The 25440-nt window shown below is 42.2% G+C and overlaps 1 protein-coding gene and 2 long non-coding RNA genes across 3 annotated transcripts in view; 2 read left to right on the forward strand and 1 right to left on the reverse strand.

Moving 5' to 3' along the window:
* Nucleotides 1–25440, forward strand: part of LOC308479482 — a 418695-nt gene that overhangs the window by 244914 nt on the left and 148341 nt on the right. The window lies entirely within an intron of this gene.
* LOC308479484 lies at nt 5616–13171 on the forward strand. Its single transcript, XR_013987705.1, has 3 exons — nt 5616–5726; nt 12366–12484; nt 13082–13171. It is a non-coding gene; the product is annotated as an uncharacterized lncRNA (long non-coding RNA).
* LOC308479464 (green-sensitive opsin) lies at nt 10931–24498 on the reverse strand. Its single transcript, XM_081010201.1, has 5 exons — nt 23974–24498; nt 17833–18001; nt 13254–13419; nt 11887–12126; nt 10931–11364 (listed from the first exon to the last, which is right to left on the reverse strand). The coding sequence occupies exons 1-5, from the start codon at nt 24332–24334 to the stop codon at nt 11233–11235; spliced, it is 1068 nt and encodes a 355-aa protein (XP_080866327.1). The 5' UTR covers nt 24335–24498; the 3' UTR covers nt 10931–11232.

Below are 25440 nucleotides of genomic sequence, written 5' to 3' on the forward strand. Positions count from 1 at the left end.
GAAGTTCTGGTTTAGTCATCTGTCATCTGATTGGAATCAGTGAATTTACACTGTGGTAAGAGAAAACGGAATTTACCCTAGAATTCTTCAGTTAAGAATTAGTATCAATACAGAAAGAGGCATTGCTTAGGATTCTCAGAAGCAACAAAGGATGAGCTGGTGTTTTAGGTTCTATCAGCAGTCCCCCCCCCCCCACCCTGCCCACAGCTCCTTTTAGAGAGCAAAACCTGAAACTTGCAAATTCCCTCTCTTTTTTCTTTTTTGGTGGTGCTTGGCCTGCTTTCTTTCTCTTTGTTTAGTTTCTCCAAGGGGTTTGTGCAAGCAGAAAACGCAGTGACAGGTTCTCTGGTCATTTGAAGATGGCCCAGGGAGAGGGGCTGGAGGACATTCCATTTTGCCAGTGCACTCAGAACTTCAAGACAAAGGAGGTAATGTATTCTAAAAGGGATCATCCTAATGTCAAGCGCTGATGTATAATGTACGCAGAGCCAAGTATTACTGATGGAAGCCAGTATAACCTTGCTGCAAATTCTCACTACAGGGAGTCTGCAGATTTTGGGGTTTTTTGCTGTGGTTCAGAAGGTGCTGCCAGAACACGCCAGGTGTGAACCATGTCCAAATGTTGTTTTTGAACCCTTGCAACATTGTGCAAAAAAAGTGATGCTGCATGTAGCAATGACTGCAACAGACTAGCTTCTCACAGGCCACTCTGCATCTCCCCTTTCATCATTTATACCAGGGATGGGGACAGGGCCGGATTTAGATGAAGAGAGGCCCTAGGCTACTCCATTTGTGAGGCCCCTCCTCATCCCCCACCTCACAACTAGAAGAAAATGGAAGAGTGTTATAAACAAAATTGAGTGAAGCCGAGGATGATGACAGGTATTTAAAATTCTACAATTCACAATTTCTTCATAAATCTGGCACTGGATGGGGAACATTGGGCCCAAATGTGGCCCTCCAAGAGGGCCAGCGTGGTGTAGTGGTTAAGAGCAGTGGACTCGTAATCTGGTGAACCGGCTTCGTGTCCCTGCTCCTCCACATGCAGCTGCTAGGTGACCTTGGGCTAGTCACACTTCTCTTTTTTTTTTTTTTAATAGTATTTATTCCAAATTTAAAGTTACAAAAAAGAAAAAGAAAACCATACAAAATACAAAGAAAACTTCAACCATAACAGAGCAAAAGATATACAAGTAAAAAAAACAAAAAACAATAAGATAGAATAAAAAAGAAAACTTAACACAAAATATAAAAATACTTAAGTTAAGATAAAACAAAAGCAGATTAAACCTTTACATAACCTTTTCCCTTTACTTATTTCCATGACCTCCTCTCACCTCCCAATTTTGTATTCTAGTTCAGATCGTGTTTCCAGCAAATCCTTCTAACCTTATTTTCATTTACGTATTTTAAAATTAAAATAATGTAATTAAACCTCCTCTATTTCATCAATTTCATCAACTCAATTTTGCTTATTCCATTATATCATATCTACCAGAACGACATAATATTCTTTTTCCAACCTCCTTCTAACATTCTTTTATATTGCAATACTTTTGAAGATATATTTTGAATTTTTTCCAATCTTCTTCCATCGACCCTTCTCCCTGGTCTCGAATTCTGCCGGTCATCTCAGCCAGTTCCATATAGTCCATCACTTTCATCTGCCATTCTTCTCGGGTAGGCAATTTTTGTGTCTTCCAGTACTTCCCGATGAGTATTCTTGCTGCTGTTGTAGCATACATAAAAAAAGTTCTATCCTCCCTTCGCACCAATTGGCCGACCATGCCCAGAAGAAAGGCCTCTGGTTTCTTCAGAAAGGTATATTTAAATACCTTTTTCAGTTCATTATATATCATTTCCCAGAAAGCCTTAATCCTTGGGCATGTCCACCAAAGGTGAAAAAATGTACCCTCCGTCTCTTTACATTTCCAACATTTACTATCTGGCAAATGATAGATTTTTGCTAGCTTGACTGGGGTTAAGTACCACCTGTAAATCATTTTCATTATATTTTCTCTTAAGGCGTTACAAGCCGTAAATTTCATACCTGTGGTCCATAACTGTTCCCAGTCAGCAAACATAATATTGTGTCCAAAATCTTGTGCCCATTTAATCATTACAGATTTGACCGTTTCATCCTGTGTATTCCATTTCAACAGCAAGTTATACATTCTTGATAAATTCTTAGTTTTAGGATCTAACAGTTCTGTTTCCAATTTTGATTTTTCCTCCTGGAAACCAATCTTTTTATCTAAATTATAAGCCTCCCTTATTTGATAGTAATGAAGCCAGTCTTGAACTTTAGTTTTTAATTTGTCAAAACTCTGCAGCTTTAGTTTATCTCCATCTTGTTCTAAAATTTCACAATATTTTGGCCAATTTGTCTCCATATTAGTTTTTTTCAGAGCCTTAGCCTCCATTGGTGACAGCCACCTTGGTGTTTTACTTTCCAACAAATCCAACAAATCCTTGTATCTCACCCAGACATTAAAGGAGCGTCTCCACCCCCATCGTTCTACCCGGACACTGAGGTCCAGCACCGAGGGCCTTCTGGCGGTTCCCTCACTGCGAGAAGCCAAGTTACAGGGAACCAGGCAGAGGGCCTTCTCGGTAGTGGCGCCTTCCCTGTGGAACACCCTGCCACCAGATGTCAAAGAGAACAACAACTACCAGGCTTTTAGAAGACATCTGAAGGCAGCCCTGTTTCAGGAAGCTTTTAATGTTTGATGTATTATAGTATTTTAATATTCTTTTGGAAGCCGCCCAGAGTGGCCAGGGAAGCCCAGCCAGATGGGCGGGGTATAAATAATAAATTATTATTATTATTATTATTATTATTATTATTATTATTATAAACAATGCTTTCCTGACAATATGGTTCTTAAAGGCCTAATGTGCTTTAACCTTGTCATACCATAAATATGCATGCCATCCAAAGACATTGTCAAACCCTTCTAAATCCAAAATGTCCATGTTTTCAAGAAGCAGCCAATCTTTCAGCCAGCAAAATGCGGCTGATTCATAATAAAGTTTGAGATCTGGCAGGGCAAATCCACCTCTTTCTTTAGCATCAGTTAAAATCTTAAATTTTATTCTTGGCTTCTTGCCCTGCCAGACAAATCTCGAAATATCTCTCTGCCATTTCTTGAAACAGTCCATCTTGTCCAAAATCTGCAATGTTTGAAACAAAAACAACATCCTAGGCAATACATTCATCTTTATCGCAGCAATTCGGCCCAACAATGATAACTTCAATTTCGACCATATTTCCAAATCCTTCTTTACTTCTATCCAACATTTTTCATAATTATCTTTAAATAAATTCACATTTTTAGCAGTCATGTGAACCCCTAGATATTTCACTTTCTTAACCAATGTTAATCCTGTCTCCTTCTGAAACCTCTCTTTCTCAATCTCTGTAAGATTTTTCTCTAACACCTTAGTTTTCACCTTATTCAATTTAAAACCTGCTACTTGACCAAATTCTTGGATTAATTGCAATACTCTTTTTGTACTGGATTCTGGCTCCTGTAGTGTCAAAACCAAATCATCAGCAAAAGCTTTCAGTTTATACTGTTTAGCTCCGAGTTGTATACCTTTAACCAATTAGTCTTTCTTAATCATATTAAGCAAGACCTCCAGGACCGGGCTAGTCACACTTCTCTGTAGTCTCTCAGCTTCACTCACCTCACAGAGTGTTTGTTGTGGGGGAGGAAGGGAAAGGAGATTGTTAGCCGCTTTGAGACTCCTTAGGGTAGTGATAAAGTGGGATATCAAATCCAAACTCCTCCTCCTCCTCCTCTTCTTCTTCTTCTTCTTCTTCTTCTTCTTCTATCTTTCTGGCCCTTAGTACTCTCCCCAGCCAACATCCTCTCTCCCCAGGGCAAACACCATCCTTGAACATTTCTGCCCAGCTGGAATGCGTCCTTGAATTTTGGTAACGACTATTGTTTCCCTGAGTGGAGAACAGAGAGGGGTGTCTGAGTGCATCTAGAGACTAGCCTACTGTACCTAGTCAAAAATCACATTCATAGCTCTGACCACTTTTTCCTCTGGTGCTGCCCATCACTCACATGTGCCCCCCCCGAAGGTTTCCCAGAAGGAAATGCTGGCTTTGGGCTGAGAAAGGTTCCCCAAGAACACCAAGGCTGGATCTAGAGGAAAACACCTTGTGAACCTCATAATGGGAAATCACGTTGCTGAAAGTCGGAACTCCACAGTGTCGTCTGGTGTCACAGTGTTGTAACACATTCACAATGCTTTTTCTTTACTAATGTAGCTGAGTCCCAGCATTATTGTGGGTGAAGCAAAGGCTGGCAGGCTCCCTTCTCTAAACCTAGCTCTGCTCAGCTCACAGCAACATCTGCAGCTGGCAGTAAGAAGGCTACACTCAACCAGACCATGCAGTGACCTCGTGGGGCACAGTCTCCCTTCCTTGCCACTGGATCTGGCACTGAAGCAGTTCTCCAAGCCATGCTCACCCCTGCTCAATAAGGGCCACATTCATACCAAACATTGAAAGCACTATGGTACCATTTTAAATAGTCATGGCTTTCCACAAAGAATCCTGGCAGTTTGTTAAAGATGCTGAGAGTAGTTAGGAGACCCCTACTCCCCTCACAGAGCTACAGTTCCCAGAGCCCCCTATGAACAGGGATTAATTCATTTCAAATGCTAGTGGTCCTTCTTTAGGGAAATTGAAAGAACAGTGATTTGAAATTCAGTTGTGATGGTTGGCATCTATCTGCCTTGGGAGATAATGGAAGAGTGTGCCTTTGGGGATGAAGTCAAATCATTGGAGAGTTACAGCGCCTGCTGTGGCTGTAGAGACCAATATGGGAGAGACATGATTTGTTGCCGGTGGGGCAGATGCAGGCATCTAGTTACACTGCTGCAGATGCACCATGGTGTATCTTCTTTCAGCACTCCTCCCAGCGGTCATTCCTCCTCTGGTCACTGCTGTGACTGCCTGTCTCCAGGCCCTGTGGTTGTCTGCAAAGGGTTCACACAAAGTGGGGTTAATGTTGCCAGATTTTGTGTCATGTAAGCAGACATCTTTGGAAAGCAGTGTTAGTCTGCCAATGGGACCTACCTGTTCTATTTCTTATGCTAACTTGAGACATTATGGGGTTTAACTGTAAGGGAGCTTGGGATTTTTTAAGTTGCGAAGGACTGGAGTTCTTCGCTTCCCCTCCCCCCCACTTTCAGACATGTAGCTGGTGTGATATAAGGAACAAGTGAAAGGGAAGAACTGTGTCCTCTATGCTCTTTGGAGAAAGGAGGAGATAGAAATGTAAAATATAAGTAAATAAGGACCTTCCCCTAATAATTACACCACAACAGAGTTCTCTTTTCAACTGGGATCTTACACTGTACTGTAGCATGCATAGCATAATAGTTAATTTAGCTCTATGAAGGAAGATTACAAGGAAGGGGGGAAGCAAAATAAAGCACACATTGTACGCGTGTGTCATAATATTGTAAATATGCTGCTGTAGCAATGAGACCAGAATTAGCTGTTGCTGAATGCTGTGCAAAGCCAGCTTTCCTGGAAATGTAAAAGTACTGCATGAAAAGGGGAAGAGGAGAGATCCATTTCGAAGCTGCAAGCGAAGACCTGTACCTACAACAAAAGCTGAGGGAATCAAGACAAGAGAACTCCTTATGCCACATGTCCTTGAAGCTTCTGGTGCTGCTGACGAACTATTGTTGAAGACTGAGCAGTGAGTTAGATGGGCATGAGGCTGGGTTTGTAAAGCTTGTGCTGCAATTATGCTGCTGCATGATCTATTTTTAATATCCTCTTCTCACTGGGTGGAAAATGCAGTGGGACACTTAAAATCAAAGAAAAGAGCCAGTGAGGAATATACAGTGGTACCTCGGGTTACATATGCTTCAGGTTACAGACTCCACTAACCCAGAAAAAGTACCTCAGGTTAAGAACTTTGCTTCAGGATGAGAACAGAAATCGTGCTCCAGCAGCGCGGCAGCAGTGGGAGGCCCCATTAGCTAAAGTGGTGCTTCAGGTTAAGAACAGTTTCAGGTTAAGAACGGACCTCCAGAACGAATTAAGTACTTAACCCGAGGTACCACTGTACCCCCAATACTATAGTTAGCTCTTAATGTAATTTCTTTGATTCCAGTAGAGATTATCTAGGGGGTGGGGGGGGAAGGATTGACCTTTAAGTGAAGTAGAGTGCCCCCCAACTGTGTATGGATATCCATCTTCCTCCTCTTGAGATGATAAAGATGATGGAATCCTAGCAATGACACAACACAAAAGGCAACCTCATATGCGCACTGAAGAATCTAGCAGATATTCAGATTACAAGTCCTTTTAAGATGGAGTAATTTAATTACTGCAGTTGTACCCACATTTTCCACTGAGATCAGGGTGGATACACTGGTCCATCCACTGCCATTTTCTTTCAAGTGCAATCCTCCAATATCTTATACATAACAGCATAGCCTCCTTCACAAGTTGGCTGTTTCCTTTGGGAAAGGCAAGCACTCCACATATCCAATGAACTCACTGTCCCTGCCAAAACTGTCCATTAGTGGTTAAAGTTCCAAGCAAGCTCTAATTTGCCCATCACCTGGAAGGTGAAACTGTGCGACCTCTTCCTCTGATGCAATCTGAGGGTGGTACAGACCAAATCTATTCAAGTATTGTGATGGTGCTCCCTTCTTTCTGTCTCCAAAATACTTGTGACTGGCTAATACTTTAATCCACAATTGCAATGACAGACTTAAAACCAACTTCCTCCAGTCTCTTCAATCCCCAATAAGAAGGGTGGGTGGGTGGGTGGGTTTGCTCCTCTCTGAGAGACCCTTTTTTAGCTGGTTGCAGTAAAAGTGGCTCAAATAGGTGTTTTTTCTCAACCAAAAATCAAGCAATATATGTATAGTGCATGTACAGTGGTGCCTCGGGTTACATATGCTTCAGGTTACAGACGCTTCAGGTTACAGACTCCACTAACACAGAAATAGTACCTCAGCTTAAGAACTTTGCTTCAGGCTGAGAAAAGAAATCTTGCTCCAGCAGTGCAGAGGCAGTGGGAGGCCCCATTAGCTAAAGTGGTGCTTCAGGTTAAGAACAGTTTCAGGTTAAGAACGGACCTCAGGAACGAATTAAGTACTTAACCAGAGGTACCACTGTATATGTAGTATATTTGTTCACATCATGCATACTCTGCAGAAGATCTGAAAACTCAAGCTTTGGAAATATATTCCTAGTATGGATTCATTCAGCTCATCCACAAAAGTGTCTTGCCCACCAGATGTTGTCCAGGGATTGAACAGCTGAAAGATTCAAATTGCAGAAACAAGGCGAAAGGACAATAGGACCTCACTCATCAGCCCAAGGAACCATTGGAACCAACTGCTTTTCAAGCAAGAACACCAGCAAGGGAAGATCAGTCTGTCCCAAACTGGATATAGATGCCCACTTGAAGCTTACATCTTCATTCTGGCCTTGGAGATACTTTTCCTTTACCGTGTGCGATTCCCCCCCCCCTTTGTTTTTTTGTTGTAAGTCTGATGGCAGGCCCCATCTTTAAACAGTCATGGCTTTCCCCCCAAATAATCCTGAGAAGAGCAGTTTGTTAAGGATGCTGAGAATTGTTAGGAGATTCCAATTCTCCTCACAGAGCTACAATTCTCAGAGCTCCCTGGAAAGATAGATTGGTTGTTAAACGACTCTGGAAATTGTAGCTCTGTAGGGCAAATAAGAGTTTCCTAACAACTCCCAGCATCCTTAACAAACTACAGTTTCTGGGATTATCTGTTGAGAATGTTATGGTACTGCTTGAAATGTGTACAGCAGATGGGGCCTCTTTCTTTACTGACATGAGCTGCTTTGCAAGACAATAATTGTCTGGAAAGGGGTATAAAAAACAAACTCAACAAAATAAAGAAAAAAATGTTATTTCTTGACATGCATAGAAAAGAGGCAAACATTCTCCTCCTTTGTACTGCTGCTGTTTATTCTTTTCTCTCTCTTTTTCCAATCTCTACTTTCCAACTTTACAAAGTCATCACTGATATAAGTTATTTATAAAATATGTACAGAAAATTGCCACAGTAGTCATTCCGCCCTTTATAGTCCGTTCGGCTCATAAACCAAATGTCATAGCAAAAGACGCTTCCTCTGCCTTGGGGGTGGGAAGGGAGGGATAAAGAGCTTGTTGTCAAACAAAAAACCAGAAAGATTTCAAAGCCTGCAAGCAAATATTTACAGGTTTCAAGACAAAAAGCTATCTATGGTGCCATTTTGAGGATATAGAGGTTTGTGCAAGACTCAGAACTCTGTACAGTTCCATTTGTTATAATGATTTATCAGTGATATGTATATTGATTTCCATCATCCATACACTTACAGCAAGAATGCGCAACTCAGATGACTTTGCATTCATTTTCTTGTACTTAGAAAGGAGTGAAAGAGACAGTTCTGGATTCATTGCTCCATGTTTTATCGATATAAATGGATGCCTTGAAAATAGCCCCTGAATCTTCCAGAAAGAGAAAATTTCAGTTCAAAAAACCTTTGAGGCTTTCATAATTTGCATACAACGTGTGCCTTCAAGAGGATTCAGAATACAAAGAAGCTAGGCTTGTCATCTTTGGGTCCAGCTGGAATGGACTCTGGAACCTGCCCACCACCACAAGGAAAATACAAATATGAAGTGTGTTTCTTCCTCCTAGAAACAATGTGTTTGTGCCTTCTAATAGGATTCAGTGAGTAACAAACAGCTTGAGTGAAGATGATGTCTTTAATCAGTCAATAAAGCAAGTTAAGCATGGATAGTGACAAAGGGCAAAGCTACCTGTCTTCTTGGTTTTTATGGCAATATTTTTACTTTGTTGTTGTTTTGTTTTCTTTTACCTTGGGTGGCATCTAGGCTGGCTTGAAAGAGATGTGTAGGCCTCCAGCAACCCTGCCACCTTCCCTTCCTTTCCTTTCCCTATTTTTATAGTAAAATAAGGTGAAGTAGCTGGAGGCCAGTACTTTGCTTTCCAGCCTCTCTTGTCTAAAACTCTGTGGGAGGGACCTGGCCTGGTAAGCTTGGGTAATGCTACCATGTCTGTGTGTTGTGTTGTGTTATTTGTTGTAGGATGCTTGTTTTTGTTTTCTTTGGGGGTACCTTATCTTTTGAGGCAGAGGTGTCTTGCCTGTTGTTGTTTTTTAGTGTGTATGTGTGTTACCTGTTTTGGGGTGTGGGCAATTTGTCTGTTTATTGGGGGGCTACCTGTTTTTTGTTTGTTTGGGCTAGATGCTTTGCCTTTTTTTAGTTTCTCACACAAAAAATATTATAACCAGGCTGCTTCCCAAAGCAGCCATTTTGTCATGGTATCCATGACTTTATCGGATTGCCACATGTGACTTTGGTCCCAGAAAGGTTGGGAGACCCTGAACTAAAAGCAACTATCCAGGAACAAAGCGTTGTTCCATTGGGTTAAAAGCAACCACTGTGATAATTCACCCTTTTCCCTCCTTTCCTCCCTTCCAGCAGACTTTGGTGAACATATGGAAAGCTGAACCTACAGCTCAGGTGGTTGTTCCAATCTTTGTCCTCAAAGCACACAAGAAGCAAATCATACCATTCCTTAGCTGTAACCACTGCTGAATGAAATGCAGAGATTGCTTCTTGATCGGATATTCTAGCCTTCCCTTGTGCTACATAGTTTAGTTCCATGGTGAAGTGGTAAAAAGTATGGATGGATAAGTCTGTTTCTGCTCCATGTTGGTAACACATGCATTCCTTCATAAATTCATTCATAAATCACATGTGATCCATTTCTGCATCAATTTGCATTTTTAAAAACCTGCACAAAAGTTCACATATAACCTTTTTTTCACAAGACACACATTTCTGGATACATTTCAACCTTAAATAGGCATTTTTAAACACATTCTGGTATATATTTTTCTCTGGGTTTCTTTTTTAGTGAACAACTGCATCTCAAAATCTGGAGAAGTGTTAAAACCTAAGAATAACTGCATTCTGTAAGCAGAAGCAATTACAGTAAGCCCACAACTTACATGGGGGTTGCATTTGGGGGATAGCACCTAAAGTCAACATCGCATATAGTCAAAACACATTGGGCACAATGGCAGGTAGAATGCCAAAGGCTTTTTTCCCAGTCACTGGCTTCCTTTCCACCCCTTATTTATTTATTTATTTATTTATTTAAAAATGCCAACTGTGCAAAGTTAAATGCACACAAGTTAAATGTACATAAGTTGTGGGCTTACTGCATTTGTTCATTTAAAAAAACTCAGTACCTAGAAATGAACCTGTGTGGCCCCTTAAGTGATCTAGCAATCTTCCTATAAGAACAGTAGCCGGGAGCTGCTGATTCCTAATGTCAGTCTCAATACGGACATCTTCTCTGGCTTTGTTTCAAATGGAGGCAGTTGCACATAGCACTTAAAGCATTAAGCATTGCTAAGAAGGCAGAGCTGAGCTGCATGCCAAGCTTCACCATTTTGGCCAAATACCAAACACCCCTGCACTGTAATGCACATTTGTTTGACCAAGTTTGACCCCAGTGTGCCTTGACCTAACAAGTCAGTTCCACCACCACCACCACCAACAATCATCAGCATCCAATGACATGGAGAACATTTTATTTCCTTTTCTTTGTCTGTGCAAGTGAGCAGACAAGCTTTGTTTTGACTGTGTGTCAAGCGGGGAGGTGTGAGTCGACAGGGCCTTTGTACAAACTGCAGTTCTCATGTACAAACAACACAAATAAATGTGATGAGGAGCAGATCCATTTCCACAAATGTGTGCTGAATACATAGAATCATAGAATCGTAAAGTTGGAAGGGTCCATCTACAGAGTCATCTAGTGTGCCCCCCCCCCTCAATGCTGGAATATTTTGCCCAACGTGGAACCCAGGACCCTGAGATTAGAATCTCATGCTGTACTGACTGAGCTATCCCAGGTGTCATGGGCAGGTATTTGCCCAGACGAATGCTTGCACAAATGGTTATAGGATGCACACAACTATTGCAGAGAGGGAATTATGTAGATTACAAGTAGATACCATCAAAAGGGTTATGCTAGACTGTGCACTCCTGTATGTGTATGGCATACAACATTTGTGCATAAAAGAAAAATTGGGTGAGAGGAACTCATAAACCAGAGCTCAGTTGAGTGAGCCCATTTCCATTTCCTGGTTCCAAAGTGTGGCAGGTCACCAAAGGTCAAACTGTCCATAGCCTATGCAGGTGACACTTGGCTGGAGGAGATAGAGGATACCTCAGTTTTGCTTTGGGATACAGTTGATGAGACATCATCGTCCCCAAAGGGGTTCTTGCCACAGCAGATTGTGGTGATCATGCAATTACGGAACTGGAAAGAGAAAAAGAGAACAGAGATGCTCTAGAACAATTAATGTGTACCACACAGAGAAGCTCAGCTGCAAGGGAGATATTCTGGTAGAAAGCAGAGGGTCTCTGCATGCCTCGTTGGGCTGTCAACTCTAGGCATATTAACCGTCATCACAAATATGTGTTTTCAGAGTAGCAACTCAATGGCAGTATGACATTCCAAGTAACTCATGTAGCAGAATAAGATACACTATTGCATCCACTTGGACTTTGGACTTGGTTAGCAGGAATTGACATTAACTGATAGCCACTGAGATTTAATTGTTTTTATGTTCCCCCTTTGACAAAGACATTTATCAAGAGAGCTATATTAACATTCAGAACTGTAATGTCCGAAACCTGCAAATGAAGACTTCTAACACCACCTGGGGTTGAGGTTATTATTTAAGAGAGGAATATGCAATGTTTTAAGTGCAGAGAAGCTGGCAATGGAGTCTATTGGAGGGGAAGTCGGGTTCATTTCCCGATTCGGGGGGAATCTCACCTGTTTGTTCATGAGGACATAGATGATGGGATTGTAGAGGGACGAGCTCTTTGAGAAGAAGGCAGGCACTGACATGAGCGTAGCAGAAAAGTCTGCCCCTTTGTTGGTGAAGATCCAGAATGCCACCACAGCATAGGGGGTCCAGGCAAGCATAAACCCTAGCACCATCAAGATCACCATGCGAGTAACTTCTTTCTCTGCCTTCTGGGTGCTTGCAGACTCTTGCTGCTGAGCAGCTGCCTGGGGGTGCAAGAGAAGACAGTGACTCAAAAGAGCTCTCTCCAGCCAAGCAGCTATGGAGCTATTTCAACATCACCCTCAGAGATGAGTTGCAGTTGCCTTGAACATCAGAAGAAGGCAGTAGACTGTTGTCCTCCAGTAGCCAAAACAGGACTGGCAACTGAAAGCTGTTCCATCATTTGTCCTTCCCTGCAGGGAAGTGGATGTTGGTGCTCATATCTTCTCTTTCCCCACTCCAGATTCCATTTGTCCAGGCAACCAGAAGAAGTCTATCTGCTGGTTTCTCCCTTTGGTTAAAGCAAGTGGAAGCTGTGGCTGTGAATTGGTCACAGTCCCCACTTCCTTTGGGTTGGGGGAGGTAAGTTCTCTGAGATATCTCCTATATTCTTCCAGTGGTCAAAACAAGTGGTGGGAAAATGAGTTTCAAACATTTCCTCATGTAAGAGGCTAATGTCTGAATTGGCCCTTCCATGAGACCAGAGGCCTAGAATAGTTGGGGCTCAGATCACATTCACACCACACTTTATGATACCACTTTAAACAGTCCTGGCTTCCCAAAGAATTTTGGGAGCTCTTGTCTGCTTAGGGTTCTGAGTGTTGTTTGAAGACCCCTATTCTCCTCACAAAACTACAATTCCCAGAATGGTTTAACAGTAAATCCTGTTTCACAGGGAATTCTGGGAACTGTAGCTCTGTGGGGAGAAATCAGGGTCTCCTAACAACTCTCCCATAATTCTCTGGGGGAAGCCATGGGTGTCTAAAGTGGTATGATATTGCTTTATATGTATGGTGTTAATGTGGCCTGAGAAGCAACAAAACAGACCAGGTGCACCTATAAAGTTGTCCCCAATTCGGAGACCCTTGTGGATATACAAATTCCACTATTACATATTACAAATGACTTGTGATCTTGCCTATTCAAAGTGTGTAGCCTTCCCATTTGTCTCCCTTATAGAGCCTCCATAAAACCTAGATGCATATATAACAGTGAAGTCATGCCCAGCTATCTCTATGACCGCCCATCAAGGTGGAACCAGCCTGCAGCATCCCTGAGACAGTCCAGAGTACACCTCATTGCTCTTGGCCTCTGCCTCCTCATACCTTGAGTGTGGAGGGAGATACACTACCTCTCGGACTTTACATATGAGCCGCCCATAGGAAAAGAAGATGACCACCACGGGGATAACGAAGTGGATGACAAACATATAGACAACGTAGGACTCGTTGTGGTAATCAGGGTTGAGGGTGTAGTAGTCTGGGCCACAGGAACACTGCATCCCCTCAGGTATATATCTGTGAACAACAACAAAAACAAGTCAGTAAAGATGTTTATCTTACACAAAGCCTTTGGATCAGTACAAGAGTCACTGGCTCAAGTAGAGTTGTTGCCACCAAATTTTACCTATAAGTCAAATTGTCAGCTAAATTTGGAGGTTCTTTCTGAGGTGAAACTTCTGAGGGTTTCAAAGGAAGCACGAAGAATGTAGTTAAAACTAACAACTTTTCTCAGAGCAACTGCACACCTCCCTAAGTAGCCATTAACTAAATTTCAACATTAATGTGGAGGCGCTCACTTATCTGCAGCCTCTAAGACATTATGAGGGAAGCAAGAAAGCCTGCAAATGGTTTCAGGATGATTCCACTGATTCCCAGTTGATAGCATTAACTGAAGTCATTATAATTCCAGAATATTTTTCTGTGAAGTTTCTCTAGCAGTTTCCTGTCTTTGCACTCCCTTCTACATCTCCCTTCAACAGTTCAGAGATGCACCAGAGATTCTTGCAGCATTCCATAGTCGCTTTCGACCTGGTCTCAGACATGTTCATCCACTATCCTTTAGTGTGAACTTCGAGTTCCACTTTCAGCACACAGTTCTTTCCAGGCACTTCCATCCAATCCAGAGAAGTCCTGGGCTATATTCATCGTAGGCTAATAAGGGACCATAGTGTTTTTCTGGAAGATTGCTCACTTGGTGCCTCTCTCCGAGATCAGTTGTGTCTCCAGAATTTTTGGGCAGGAAATGATTTGACAAAGGAGGTACAGTGGTACCTCGGGTTAAGAACTCAATTCGTTCCAGAGGTCCATTCTTAACTTGAAACTGTTCTTAACCTGAGACACCACTTTAGCTAATGGGGCCTCCCGCTGCCACCGTGTGATTTCTGTTCTCATCCTGAGGTAAAGTTCTTAACCAGAGGTATTATTTCTGGGTTAGCAGAGTCTGTAACCTGAAGCGTCTATAACCTGAAGTGTCTGTAACCTGAGGTACCACTGTACATCCAGTGATATATAACCACCTCCTGCTTACTCTAAAGCAAGAGTGGGCAACCTTTTTTCTGTCAAAAACCACATTCCCTTGATGGTGATCTGTGGAGGTCCACATGCTATTGGTAGGTGGAACCAAAACCAGTAGCCGGCAGAGTCAGAACTGAAACAGGTTTAGGGAGCACAGAGGAAAAGAGAGGAGGGAAATTCCTCTTACGCAGGGGGATTTCATTAGCCATGCATATATGCTACATTGAATTTCATCAGTATAAGTTACATGTGTTTTATCTCTTTCTAGCTAGTGTTGATTTTAAACATCTTTGAATGTTTTTAAATGCCTGCTTTTAACTGTTTTTATCAAGAATTTTTATGTTTCATTTATAGGGTGGTACAATCAAGTGGTATACAAAAATTTGCTAAATAAATACATTGAATGAATGAAAAGAATAGAAAAAGAATAGAAAACAGGCAAATCTGATCTAGTCATCAACTGAAAGTCTTATGATTAATTAAAATGTCTAGGGAACACTGTCATATTCAAGCAATGACACCACATGCAGGGATCACCGGCTTTATTCTCTGGGGGACCCGGTGCCTCCTGCTCCCAGTCTCACAGGGACAATGCCATGCCATCATGTATATTCACTTGGAAGGAGGCAACAAATGAGTTGAACACATTCCCAATGCGCTCCAAGCCGGCATGTTGCAGTTGGATGTATAACATCAGTTTGTTGTGACGCTCGCTGCCTCCCACGGGGAACTATCGATTTAGTCTAATCTCTGCGCAGCTGAGTGCGTGTGGTTGAACTTGTCAGACACCTGATCGCGTTGTGGCAAGCAGATGAGGAAGGGAACAGAGATTATGTGGGTCCTTGAGGGCACTGCTAACTCTAAGGAGTCTGTAATTTGCAGCTGCTGAAGGAAGTGGAGCAGGGGAGTATCGAAGTGCCCATTTGCCAGGCCCTTATACCTAAGTAGCACACAGCTAAGTTGTAAATAGAATTATAAACAATGCTTTGGAAGCAGAGCTGTGGAAGCCTAGTCTTAAGTGTTCACTTGAGCTGTCTGTAACATAGTGTGTAATAATAAGAGAACATGCTAGAGCATTACTGCTTGATAAGGCACTAATATATTAAATACTGATACTTTCCACTTGTACGTATGGGAGAAGTCTGTTGACCTGAATACCATTAGCACTCCATGAAAATTACTAAAATTCACCAGTATGTCCAGGACTACCCATTGGGGGGACAAATGGGCAGTTCCCCTGGGCCAAAAATTCTTTGAGGCACAAAATTTCAACACCCACTGCTGCCTCAATACAGCTATGTGCTTCCATCTCTGGGGTCCGTTGAAAATGGCTTCTCCATGGGAACCAAGAAGTGACCTCTCCAGACAACTGAACAACTTCTCTTTTCTTATCTCTGTGGCTGCAATCTCCTGGGTGGTGCAGGTGCCATTAGGCAGATGAACACATGCATATTCTGCCAGGTCCCCCCCCCCATGGCCCTGGGTACTGGCAACCCACGCTAGGCCGCTGCAACCAATGGTGATGTTTTTCAGTAATGGCTACTGATTTTGTGTTTCCATATACTAAGGACCAGGAACAGTCAGATGTAGAAGAAAACTGTTCAGCTTAGATTGGGGGGGGGGGCACACAAACTATTGCCTTTTTTCAAAAAGGGCTTGAATTTGTGTTTCTCGAACAGCAGGCCTCCAATGCCCCATGGCAAACTGCTTTTGAAACGAAGATGAAATTCCAAAGGTATTTGTGATGCAGCACAAAGGCTGCTGTTCAAAGGGGGAAAAAGTCAATCATCTTGCTGGGCACCCCTTGGGTATGTCTACATGCTATCTGTGGATCCTGGCCATTGTGTGTGGAGAAAAAGATTAGGTGTGTGAGTCACTGCTTTTACTTTGCTGGTGCAAACCTTGGATTTGGGAAGCTAAATGGAAGCCGTGGGGAATATTTCTGTGTTGGAAGGCTGGAAATGGACAGCCTTCTATGGTCGAGAAATCCCTTGTCTTTCCATTGAACTGTAAGCAAATACTAAGGCAATTCAGGATGCCCGGCATGGTGACCCAATGCAGATTATCACCCAGCTCCTTCCCATTATTGCTGTTCAGAAGTAAATGGCAATTGATTAAGCACCACATCTGAAAAGCATGACCTCAGCTTCCCTTACTTACATGAGGAAACCTACAGACTCTGAGAATGACACAAATGCATAGGGATCTACTGAATGGTTCAAGGCTGTTAAAATAGGATTGACCATCTTTTCGTTAAAGCTAAGGTTAATTTGTAGCAGCTGCTGGAGTAGAAATAGATGGTCTCTGTGTGCACGTGTGCTTAAAAGAGATGCTGTGTGTGTGTCCGGGCACATGTGCAAGCATGCATGCACAAATGTGCCTCGGGCACTCCAGAAGAGAAAGCAGCTGTTAAATGGAGCACAGCAGGTGGGACATGGCATTAGACAATTGCATTACAAGCAGCCAGCACTTCCACTAAACTCTCAGCTTAGTACAGAGAATCTCTCCTCTCCCGGGTGCTTCACCCCCTTCACTTAAGGGCTTGGGCTTCTCAGACTAAATAGTGGAAAGTTTAGAAGACTCCGGGTGACTTGTGAAGACCTCATATAACCAATTTTACGGCATGCCAAACTGACTTTGCCCTTATCCACTCAACTCACCCACATTCTCACTGCATGAGTGAGTGGGCCTGATATTAGAGAATTAATGGTTCCACTGAGAATGATGACTCAAACTGAGATGCCTCAGTTGTCTGCCATGAGTGAGACCCCATGGAGATATTTAATAATAATAATAATTTTATCATGTATACCCCACCCATATGGCTGGGTTGCCCCAGCCACTCTGGGTGGCTTCCAACGCATATAAAAACATAATAAAATTCAAACATTAAAAACTTCCTGATACAGGGCTGCCTTCAGATATCTTCTAAAAGTTGTGTAGTTCTTTATCTCCTTGACATCTGATGGGAGGGCATTCCATAGGGAGGGAAATATTTGGAAGTTGATGTCAGAAATTGATAGAATCATCATACAACAGGTCCCCAGATTAATCTAGAACAGGGTGATTTCATCTCTATGATGAACTTTTGCCAGAATGCATGGAAATGCATTCAAATTTACTCATTCGTATGTGAATACAAGGAAATTGCACATACAGGCTTGTATGTGCAGGCATTCCCAAAATTTCTGTTCAATTCTGCTTCCATATCTGATATTGTACAGTACTCCAAGTGCCAGCCTTGGTAAGTAAATGGGATTGATGCCTATGAAAAGAGATCAAGTCTATAGCTGTTCCCATAATTACTTCTTAGCTAGTCAGTTCCTAACTACCGGTCATTGGATTTCAGTATTTAGTCAGTACAACATAGTACCCCAGTGTTGTATATAATGCAAAACTATCATTTTTACTTACCTGGACCAACCAAAAAGGGGTGGACATGCACAGGATAGGGACATAACCCAAGTAAAAGCAATGCCCATCAAGGCATGGGAGGAAGAGAAGCGGAAGTTTCCCATTGGTTTACAGACCACGATATAGCGCTCTATGGCAAGAACAACCAGTGACCAGAGAGCAACCTGACCTGCAAGTAATAAGGGGGAGAGAAAAACACAAAGCAATGAAATGCAATTAATGTATATAGGTTGGTTGGATGCCCTTTGTGAGGGTTTGCCTAATTCAGGTCTTTTTAAGATAGCACAGAAGCATGATGTGCTGGTTTCAGTGAAGGATGGGGAATCGGGAGCCTTGTAGTTTACATTACATCATCTGAGTCCACATTTAATGGAAGATGGTCTGCAAGACCTGTGGTGCACGGCATGGCGATGCAAAAGCTCCTGACAAAATGCCAACAGTGGTATAAGTATTATCATCCTTTGATTGTGTACATGAGCATATGGGCCTATTAATCTCTTTATCAAATGTAATCAAAACTCAGGGGATTATCTGAGCCTAGGCTGTGCCTTAAGCCTATTAATGCCCCCAGCATGTGATTATCCAGTGATAAGTATGCAGGGTTTCATGTTGGAAAGGCAGCTGCCGCTTTTATATCTAGACTGTTCTTTTCACTCTCCATTTGAAATATAACATGATTTCCTCCCCCCCCCCCCCGAGATGGTATCTCACTTACAGTGTTGTTTTCCTGTGGACCTAGGACAAGTTTTTGTCTTAAGTGTAAAGTGTAAAGTGATGCTTCACAATTTCCTGTTGCGTCATGAACATGCATGTGCCTTGTTTTGTAATTATTTGAATATACGCACATCCTTTGCATATAATCCTATTGGGACCTTATAATCACCATTTGGATTATTCTCTTGATGTAGGGAATGCTTGTCAATGCTCATTTATAAACAACTCATTTATTTCAAAGCAAGAGAAAATGTGAGGGCGGGTGCACATCAGGAAATTCTGGGGCAAGTTTGATGCATTAAACAGAAGTGTAGAATTTGGTCAAAAATTGTGGCTTTACTGCAGCACTAAAATGGGAGCTTTCTCATTTCTTACTAAGGATTTAATCTGCTCCAGCTCCTTGGCTTCAGCTCTTTTTATTTTGGTTTATCCCTCCTTGTGTGATGAGACGTCCTACATCTACCGACCAACAAACAAGGCACACCACAACCATTGCCAACTGATAGTGAAGATTTCGCTAGGGTTCCAGCTTGGCTGGTTTGGATTAGCCAACTAAATTACATGAGGTTGCTCATTCATGGGTGAGTAAAGACAACATGCACTGATTCTGTTTTGAAAAGCATTGGGGGAGGCGGCGGGGCATTCAAATCTCAGTTACATTTCTGGGACTCGTGAATCTGCTCCAGATTCCAGTTTGACTACTACAGCACATAGCCAGAAGCGCAACAAATGCTGACATGTTGTGAAAGGGAATTACTTTTGCCTTGGAATCCTGCAGTACTGAAAGAGGAAACCCATCTGTGTAGCCAGTAGCAGCCTTGCAATCACCCCTGTTCACTACATGGATAAGGGAGGAGGGCTATCGTCAGATGTGCTAAACGCAGCTCCTAAAGAAACACATGGAACCCTTTGAAGTTGCACATTTATTATTGCAGAGATTTTTTTACCCAGCCCAAGCTAGAAACAAGTGACTTTTCTTGATGCTCTTAATGTCACTTCTTTAGTCTCAGAGCTCCTACTGGGTGTCTCATTGAGCCCATTCTTCATCACAAAAATACTGATAGAAGCCCCAGGCTATATTATCTTATTTCCCTTTTTCTGTTGTTGTTTTTTGGGGATGGTTTGTACAGGGCATTGAATATGACTTCTAACTGCTTCGCCATTCTCACAGCACAACTAAAGATGCCAATAAACTTTGCCAAACTTGGGCCCAAAAAAGGACTTCAGTAGCACAAAGAAGAGGTGAATCTTCTCTGGCTTGGATTAAACTATTAGCTGAGAGGACTTCCTGGCTTAACCCTGCTTAGAAGGGCTGCATCCTGGAAAATTGCTGGTGTGACATAAACATCTATCCCCTTCAAGGAACCCTCTTGCCCCATGGATCTCCTAATGAGAGAGGGCTTTTATCCCCAAAGCAGCAGTTTTTCCAGGTGCAGTCTTTGAAAGCAGCCGATATGCAAATAGAAGGAAACCCTTATCTCCATCTGTTTGCACAGAGACTACTTTCAAAGATTGCAGCTGTGGGGGAAATGGCAAATTCAGATTGGATCTGAAATTAGATGATCTGTTTCCTGATTACAGAGAGAATCATTTAGGTTATTTCCAAACCAAATCAGCACGAACCAGATGGAGCTCTACCATCTTTAGACACAATTAGGTTTGACCCACCAGGAGATCCAAGATTGGGATCTCCCACAGATTTTTTAAAGAACTAATAGCAGCTGGAGGATGGTGATCTGGTATATTTTTGCCTCCATGCAGATTCCCCAATAAAATGGCTCCCTTCCCCCAAGATATTTTTCCTGTGGTGGAAATCATACATGTTTCAAATGTTATTTTTATCAGCGTCTAGGAGTGTTTCTGTCTAAAGAACATGGAATAAACATTTTGAATACAAATAAATAAGAAAGATGTGGGGTAGCTATGTTTTTTCTCTCAGACAGCAAATAGCATGTTGGATAGAGGGTGCTGATTTTTAGTTCAGAAAAACCACATGGAATTGGGTTGCAAGCCTCAATGCCAGTACTGCAGTCCCAATCTGAATGTTCCTACTAGGCAGGTATTCACTTTTTTCAAAGGTTCACATGAAGCCTTGATCATGGCTCTCTCATGTCATGTTTAGTTGTGCCCACAGGAATTGCTCCATGGCCTCACCCCATCTTGGAATGTGAGCTCACCTGAGAGCACCTGGGCTTCCCTTTGACTCCAGGAAGCAGGAAGATGCTACTGGCAGGTTGTTCAATGGCTCCCAACTGGAGCACCTTGGCTGTGCCTTGAATCCATTTGCTCATTCTTCTCTTGCTCTTGCCATGCTTTTCCTTGACTCTCTCTGTATCTTGCCACATCTCTTCCCTGCTCCCTGCCTGTTTACTGTTAGCTTCCATCTGTACCTATGTCCTGGCTTTCCCCCTGAAACTCAGTCCCTCTGAAACACACAAGACATGCTCATCCCTGGCACAGCACTATTTTTTCTCCAAATGTCAACTGCCTTATCTCATTCCAAAACCATGATCATGGTTTGGACTGTTTATTTTAAAAAGGCTGGCATGTATAGCTTATCTTAGGGTATGTCCATGTTAGTTATTATTTTATCAGCTGATTGTGCTCCAGCTTTGCAGTAATATAGATTAAGCACAGATTTCACTTCTTCGCATTGAAATCAGTGAAATTTACAAGTTCCTACTCATAAGCACAGATTAAGCACAGATTTCACTTCTTCGCATTGAAATCAGTGAAATTTACAAGTTCCTACTTGTAACTAGATTTTTTGTCTATGTAGAAAACAATTGAAACCTTCCGTTTTCAAGTATTAGCCTTAATATTCTGAAAAAGCAACATATGATTAGCAAGCTGGTGTTTTCCTCTCAGGACCACAGCAGGAAGGGAAGCACATGGCACAACCTAGCTTGGTCCTGCAATTGCCCTTTTTAGTGATATAGAGGGAACCCAATGCCAGGAAAAGCCCCCCAAACCATGCGGATTTTAAGGACCGTGTTCTACATGATTGCCTCCAATTCCCATAAGGAGCATCATGCAGATGTGCGCTGAGTGTTTTCTTTGGCAGTGCAGAGAATAATGCGGCACCAGCTGTGTCCTTTCAGAGCCTCTTTTGGAGATGTGTCCAGTGGAATAAGAAGTGACATTTTTCATCTATTTGAGCATTAGGCAAAATGTGAGAAATTTGCAGGACATGAGATACTTCTCAAGCAGAGGAAATAACAACACTGACTTGATTCATAATCTAGTTAGGGGATAGGTTTTCATTTATCAATGGTAAATTTGTCTTCAGTTGAATACCTCCCCATTGCCTACCTGCATCTCCAAACATAAAGAATTGTATATATTTTATGGCATGCACATTGAAAATAAATGTGTGTTTTTATTTTTTGCACGCACACAGGCTTGACATAATAATAAAGATCGTAGAGATTTCCTCACCCTTATAGGGTTGCCATACATCCAGAATTTCCCAGACATAGCTGGAATACTGCAGTGTCCAGGCAAAAATAGATAAAATGTCTGGTGAGATCGGGATGTACGGCAACCCATGTCGTCAGTGTTGTTTTTGCCGATTTTCCTTTTTCAACAACTTTTGTGTCTGTATTTTCACTTTTTGAAATATGGCAACCCTAGTATATGTTAACTATATTAAAACTTGGCTTGGTTTAGCCCTGGAGTGATGTCAGTGTGGTTGAACTAGGCATGGGCTTTGTTCCATGTGCCCAAGTAGGAGCTGTTTTATCCCTGAAATATTCATTCCAGAGACAGGTAGCCGTGTTGGTCTGCCATAGTCAAAATAAAAAAAATCCTTCCAGTAGCACCTTTAAGACCAACTAAGTTAGTTCTTGGTATGAGCTTTCGTGTGCAAGCACACTTCTTCAGATACACACTTCAGATACACACTTCAGATACATGTGTATCTGAAGAAGTGTGCTTGCACACGAAAGCTCATACCAAGAACTAACTTAGTTGGTCTTAAAGGTGCTACTGGAAGGATTTTTTTTATCATTCCAGAGAGTAAGGGCCAAAGATTCAGCATTGCTTAGTTTGTGTTCTCTCCAGATGGCAGAGAAACAACAGAGCATATAGACTCCATCAGGAAATGGTTTCCATAGGGTAATAATGTTCTCTTGCAACTTGCAATGCAGAGAAGCAGTTCTTAAATGAACTCCAATACATTTGCCAGAAGAGATACCCAATTCAATCTTATGCTGTTGGAAGCCTATGGGCTGGAGTCTCCTGTCAGCATATGGCAACATCTCCTACTGCAAGTTTAGTGCACTGGAATTTATTTGTTGGACCGCTTCTCTTTCCATGTGAAACAATAATCTCCTGTCAGTAGGAATGCTTAAGTAAAACGTTCCTTGCAAACAGAAAGGATCTAGGGGGCACAACATTTTCTATTCATTCACTGGAACTGTGCCTTCCTTACTGAAGGTGGAATTTCATATTTCCCTGAGGATGTTACACTGATATACACAAACCAGCCTCTACCAGATTTCCATCGTTTGAGACACAACCTACATGGAAACTGTCTCCATGTAGGAAAAATCATGTGTTGATTACCGTACACAATGACTGCACACAGATATGTGTCACAGTGTGTACAATGCTTTTTAGGCAGGAATTTTGTCAAATGAGCAACCACAAGTCTTTGAACCAGTAGATACGATGAATAATGAAATATTTCCAAAAAAAAATAGTAATTATAGTTGAAGCAAATGAAGGGGGATTCATATCTTCATGAAGTTGGCCACTATTTCAAATAAAAAAAAATACATAAATGGGTCAGGATGGACAAAACTGTCCATTTTGGTTGCCTAAGTTTCTCAATCTTAAAATGAGTTTGGTACATTTTTGGAGCAATGCACTTTTCTTTTTAAAATCTTCATGAAAATTCACGAAGAACTTCTTCTAATAAACACATTTTTGTATGTATTTGACTAATGTACACATTTTTGCAAGCAATTTCCCCAGTATAATTATTTTCACCAATATATGCATTTTATAGGCATTTCTCCATAACGTACACATTTTTGTACATTTTGGTTGGTTGGAGAACTGCACTGCAAAATTCAGAGATGCACAAATTTCTAAGGATAGCTGTGTTTTGGTTCACATGTGCAAGATGTCTGATGATAAGTGAACCCAACATAGGCAGCAGAAGCTGAGCCAGCCATGCCGCTTCTCCCCACCGCTTGGCTAGTCATGTGCCACTGCTTCCTTGCAATGCTTCCATAGCTCATTGCTAGAGCATCTGCAAAAGATCCTAGGTTCAATCCCCTGACATCTCCCAGTATGGCAGGGAATTTTGAGTCTGAACCCCTAGAGAACCACTGACAGACAATGAAGACAATACTGAGTTAAGAGGACCACTCCTTTAACTCGGTACAAAGTAGTGCTCACTACTTCCCTCGTGGATCTTACCTCCCAGTGTTGCAAAGAAGCCCTCAATGGCACAGCCGATGGGACCAAATATGAAGTAGCCATTCCAGGCTGTGTAGAAGGTGACCGTGAAGCCAAAGCAGGCCATGAAGAGGTCTGCTACCGCCAGGTTAACCAGGATATAGTTGAGCGGCTGTCGTAGCTTCTTATGTTTGAAGGTCACAAGGAGGGTGAGGAGGTTGATGGGGAGCCCAGTGGAGATGAGGAAGAAGATGTAGCAGCACACCATTTTGTACTTCCAGGGCTCTGCTAGGTAATACTGGGGATATTCAAAGGGGCTCCGCACCAGCCCTGTCTTGTTGGAAAGAGGCACATAAAAATTGATACCTTCTGTTCCATTCATGATTCACTTATTTAATCAACTGCTTCTTTTGGTTTTGCGGTTGTCTTTTTTGTTTTGTTTTTAAGTCAAATCGATTTGGGGTTCCCGCCCCCCAACTTTGATTATTTTTCTACGAACTCTAAAAAAAATAGCAAATCCCCTAAGGGAATGCAGGGCTGGTGCGTCTGCCGTCATCTATGTCCCGGGGCTGGCGCAGCCAGGATCCAAAGGGGGTTTTTATACCCTCTGCCCAGTCCTGCTGGAGGGAGAGGAAGGAGCAGGGAGGGGAAGGGAGGATTAGGGTCTAGGCTGACTTTATATGACAAGGGCAATGGGATTGAGAGGGGCTGATGCTTTAAGCACCCTCTAAGCAGCTAGTTGGCCCCAAAACCTGCCCTAAGGCGTATTAGTTTCTACTAAGTGTTTAATATTATTTAAAGGGTTTGTTTTATTTAGAGATGAGGGGGGCAGCTAGACTGGCAGGTAGTTGTCATAGAAGAATGTTATATTTGTACCAAAATACAGAAAAGAAAAGAAAAATACACCCGTATGAAAGGATATACAATTCCTTCCTTATGAAAATCAAACTGGTTGCAAACTTGCAAATCGAGAGAGAGAGAGAACTCTAGAGATAGTCAACAAGGTGCCTTCAGATGTTATTGGACTACCACTTTCATCATTCCCTCAACTTTGACAGCTGAGGAACACAGAAGAGAACTTCTAATGTGGACCTCAAAGTTTAGGCAAGTTCATAACAAGACAGTGTTCTTAGAGTATCTTGAGCTGAGGGTATTACCATATGCTATCTAGAAACAAAACAGGTTCAAATAATGGCATCGCCTGAGAGAGAACCTTCTTGTTGGTGGTCCCCAGGCTGTGGAATGGCTTCTGCCCCGAGGTGTGTCTTGCACCACCAATATATACTTTTTGATGATGGGTCACAATGCACTTCTTTACCCAGGTCTTTGGTTGAGTGTATGTCTTCCCACATTTCTGTACACTGCTATGCACCTCTGCTCTGTGTTGCTGTTTTGTTCTTCTGATATTGGCCGCTTTGTGGTTTTATTTTATGGTTTTTACTGTTCCTTGGACTAACTTCAATTGGGATATTTTTGTAACCCACCCTG

The sequence above is a fragment of the Podarcis pityusensis genome (genome assembly GCF_964106645.2).
Source record: "Podarcis pityusensis genome assembly, chromosome: 6".
Lineage (NCBI taxonomy): Eukaryota > Metazoa > Chordata > Lepidosauria > Squamata > Lacertidae > Podarcis > Podarcis pityusensis.